General features: G+C 37.5%; 2 protein-coding genes across 5 annotated transcripts in view; one reads left to right on the top strand and one right to left on the bottom strand.

Annotated features, from left to right (window-relative positions):
- The window catches only part of LOC118410961 (homeobox-containing protein 1-like), a 1064572-nt gene that overhangs the window by 346991 nt on the left and 714213 nt on the right, over positions 1 to 3368 (top strand). The window lies entirely within an intron of this gene.
- The window catches only part of LOC118410895 (beta-1,4 N-acetylgalactosaminyltransferase 2-like), a 36809-nt gene that overhangs the window by 30950 nt on the left and 2491 nt on the right, over positions 1 to 3368 (bottom strand). For all 4 annotated transcript variants that reach the window (XR_004830621.1, XM_035812781.1, XM_035812787.1 and 1 more), the window contains one exon: positions 1361 to 1501. Coding sequence is in view for 3 of the 4 variants with exons in the window: in XM_035812781.1 (XP_035668674.1) it covers positions 1361 to 1501 (141 nt within the window). In the remaining variant the exon portion in view is untranslated. The remainder of the gene's footprint in view (positions 1 to 1360; positions 1502 to 3368) is intronic.

Here is a 3368-nt window from a genome sequence, read left to right as displayed (position 1 = left end):
CTGAAAGAAATGATTGAGCTGTTCAAAATATGAATGAATTTACACGGATTGACTATGATAGGAAGCACAGCAGTGTGCAGGGGTAGCCGTATCAATTTCTGGTCTGAGAAGTGCTCCGCAACTGCGGGACGTGAACGAATACAATAGATTTGAGGTAATTTCAGCGATTACGCTAACCAACTGTTTATGTGAAATTGTGCGATTTACAGTAGTTGGTATTAAAGGCCCCCTTACCACTGGACGGCGATCGTGCTGCGCTTTTACTGTGCATGACGTCATTTTATGACGTTATTTTGACGTCATTGATGTTGCTATTGGCAACAAAAGTCGTCATAAACATTATTATTCTGTTATCTGCACTTGTTGTTACATTTTTGTAGCATAACTTGAATTTTTCTGAGAATACCCTTTTTTCATGGGTCCGGCCAATATAATCCAATTGATGACGTCATAATTACGTCATCTTACGCCAACGTAACGTCAAACGTTAGTTACTTATTAGAAATTATGTCGACATCGTGTCCTAAAAATTTGGTGACCCTACGGTACGTCGTGTAAGAGTTATAGGACTAAGAAATGGAGGGCCTCAAAAGCTCCCCCCCCCGTCCAGGGATGACAAAAACGCCCGGTCGGAATAGAGTTAAAGGTGTACGTTTGGACCCCAGACGGACTATTGACTGACAAAGTCACGGAAGGAATTTTTCTTCAGATCAAATATCTCCGCGGTAGGGATACGAAAAAATACCAACGGGATCCAATACCGTATCTGACAAAAATACGGATTTCGTATTTTTTCGTGTTTGATTAGTCCGGATTCGAGCTTACACGAAATTTCGGATCCGTAACAGATTTCTCTTGCATTTGCCCGTATGCGATCGTATCCCTTAAGGATACGGAAAGATAGCGGCCCGGATTTGACTGCATTTGAATCCATTTCGTCCAATGGGCCCGTGCCCGTTTGACTCCATGCTGAATGCTATAATCCCTGGCCAGCTTTGATACTATCCTATGGCAGCATAAGGTCTGAATAAATATTGCTATCAGCCCAAAACCAACAATGTGAAAGCATGACTGAGGCGTTACTGATTGTAATAATAGGCGACATGCGCGAGTGGATGTCAACCATTTAACTAAGTCAGCATGGCCTTATCGAAATTATATCCTGGTATTTTGTTTTCTCATATTAATCTTATAAAGAATATTTCTGTAAACCAGATTTCTGATTCAAAAGAAGATTCATTTCACTAACAAGCCATTTTTTTTTAATTTTCGGATCATCTTAGCGTCTTATCACCTTATATATCACTGTTATAAAATAAAGATAGTGTTCAAAAGAAAGAAAGAAAGTAAACAAACTTACTTCAGCACCCCGATGTTATTGGAAGGAAGGATACTCTGTGTTTTTTTGGCTCGTACAATTGTCACAACATTTCTCGTTACAAGTCCCGAATGCGCAATGGTAAGTGGCCCATTACATATGAAAAAAATGGTGGTAATGCAACTGTAGAGAAGGAAAGACAAATTTGCTGAATTAAACTTTACATTCATCTCCTTAGATACAGGTAACATACAAAAGTTAACAACAAATTGGTTATTGCAAACCTTCAGCGTAGTAAATAGGCATGTACTTTTTGTCACTAGGGCTTTTTGTGTGTAAACCTTACTGCAACGCATATCTCACGCCACCGCCTAATGTAGACGGTTTTTTTTAAATGAGTTTTAAAAATTTAAAAATTTTCTGTTGCCATGGCAACCTGTTGTTTTTAGTAATTTTTGACGAAAATCGCCAATTTTAGAAATGTATTCTAAAAATATATCCAGGTTGTTTTTGCTACACTATCCCTCTATTTCATTAAAATAACGGAATATGATAGTAAGGATAATAAAATTTTGATATCTTCAATTTGGATTTCTCACATTTTGACATATCTCAAATTATGAGATTGTAAAATATATCACACGATTCATAAAATTAGTAACTACCGGTTGTCTAAAGACGTTTCAATAAACGATTCAGTCTATTCTCCATGTTATTTTCTATGTCTTATAGCTCATTCTCATTTTAACCCTATTCAGACGTGGGGGGGGGGCTTTTGAGGGCCGCGCTAACTTTGATGTCCTATAACGCCAGAACGGCTTACGCTAGAGCCGCCAAATTTGGTGAGTTTCCTAAAATATTGTTTTCAACAATTTTACGAAGTTTGACACATTTTCCATCGTTTCGTGTTGACATGGCAATCACTATTTTTGGTTCTAACAATGTGTTTTTCACATTTATTTGCTATATTACTGCTATTTTGTTACATAAAGAAAATCTTATATTATGTAACATATGTTTTAGAATCATATATGCATAAAACATCTAATAGGATGACGTTATCATACCAAAATTTAAGATGACGGACCGTATGGCCATATCAAGAATAACTAGCTAATTATCCCTTAAAATTTGTAACTACCTAGTATTTTTCATCAAAAAACATCCAAATGAATGAATTTAGTCTATTTTCATTGCCCTTTGTGATTATTTGTTCCAAAAAAAGGATTTTTAAAAATTCAAGGTGGTGGATATAATATGGCGGAGCCCAACTCGTATCTAAGATGTGTATGACGTCATTTGATGACGTCATTTTGACGTCATTGATGTTGCTATTTGCAACGCAAGTCGTAATAAACATTATTATTCTGTTATATGCACTTGTGGTACGTTTTTGTAGCAGAACTTGAAGTTTTCTGAGAATACCCTTTTGTCATTGGTCCGGCCAATATAATCAAATTGATGACGTCATAATTACGTCAACGTAACGTCAAACGTCACATACTTGTCAGATAATATGTCGACATCATGTCCTGAAAATTTGGTGGCCCTACGGCACGTCGTGTTAGTGTTATAGGACTTAGAAGTGGACCCCCCCGTCCAGGGATGACCAAAAAAGCAAGGTCTGAATGTCGCCTGACTTAACGACTTGATATTGAACAAATTATATACAGCATGACTGGTCCCTCTGTTTTTCCACAACCCCTGTAATGCTTTACCATGCACCACAACATTCATATTGGTTCATGGCTTTAAATGTTATTATAGCCTTTGGTGGGAGATCAACCACTAAAGATAGCTGTCTCCTGAGAAGATACGAAGAATTATAATAGTAGCCAAAAATGGAACAATTAAGTTTCCAAAATTATTTTTCGGCAGATAAAACCAACTACTCAGGCACTCTGTCCGACCACGTCAGATCGCTACTATCACTGATATCGGAAGTGTGATTCGGTTTGGGTCTGTCGCACAATTCGGTAACAGACGTTACCACTACGAGTACGATGGTTGCCACGGTCTATTATCCACCTATAAGACTAGAAATTGGCGT

The sequence above is a fragment of the Branchiostoma floridae genome, chromosome 1, assembly GCF_000003815.2.
Source record: "Branchiostoma floridae strain S238N-H82 chromosome 1, Bfl_VNyyK, whole genome shotgun sequence".
NCBI lineage: Eukaryota > Metazoa > Chordata > Leptocardii > Amphioxiformes > Branchiostomatidae > Branchiostoma > Branchiostoma floridae.
The sequence above is the reverse complement of the archived record's forward strand: the minus strand, read 5'-3'. Positions and strand labels throughout refer to the sequence as shown.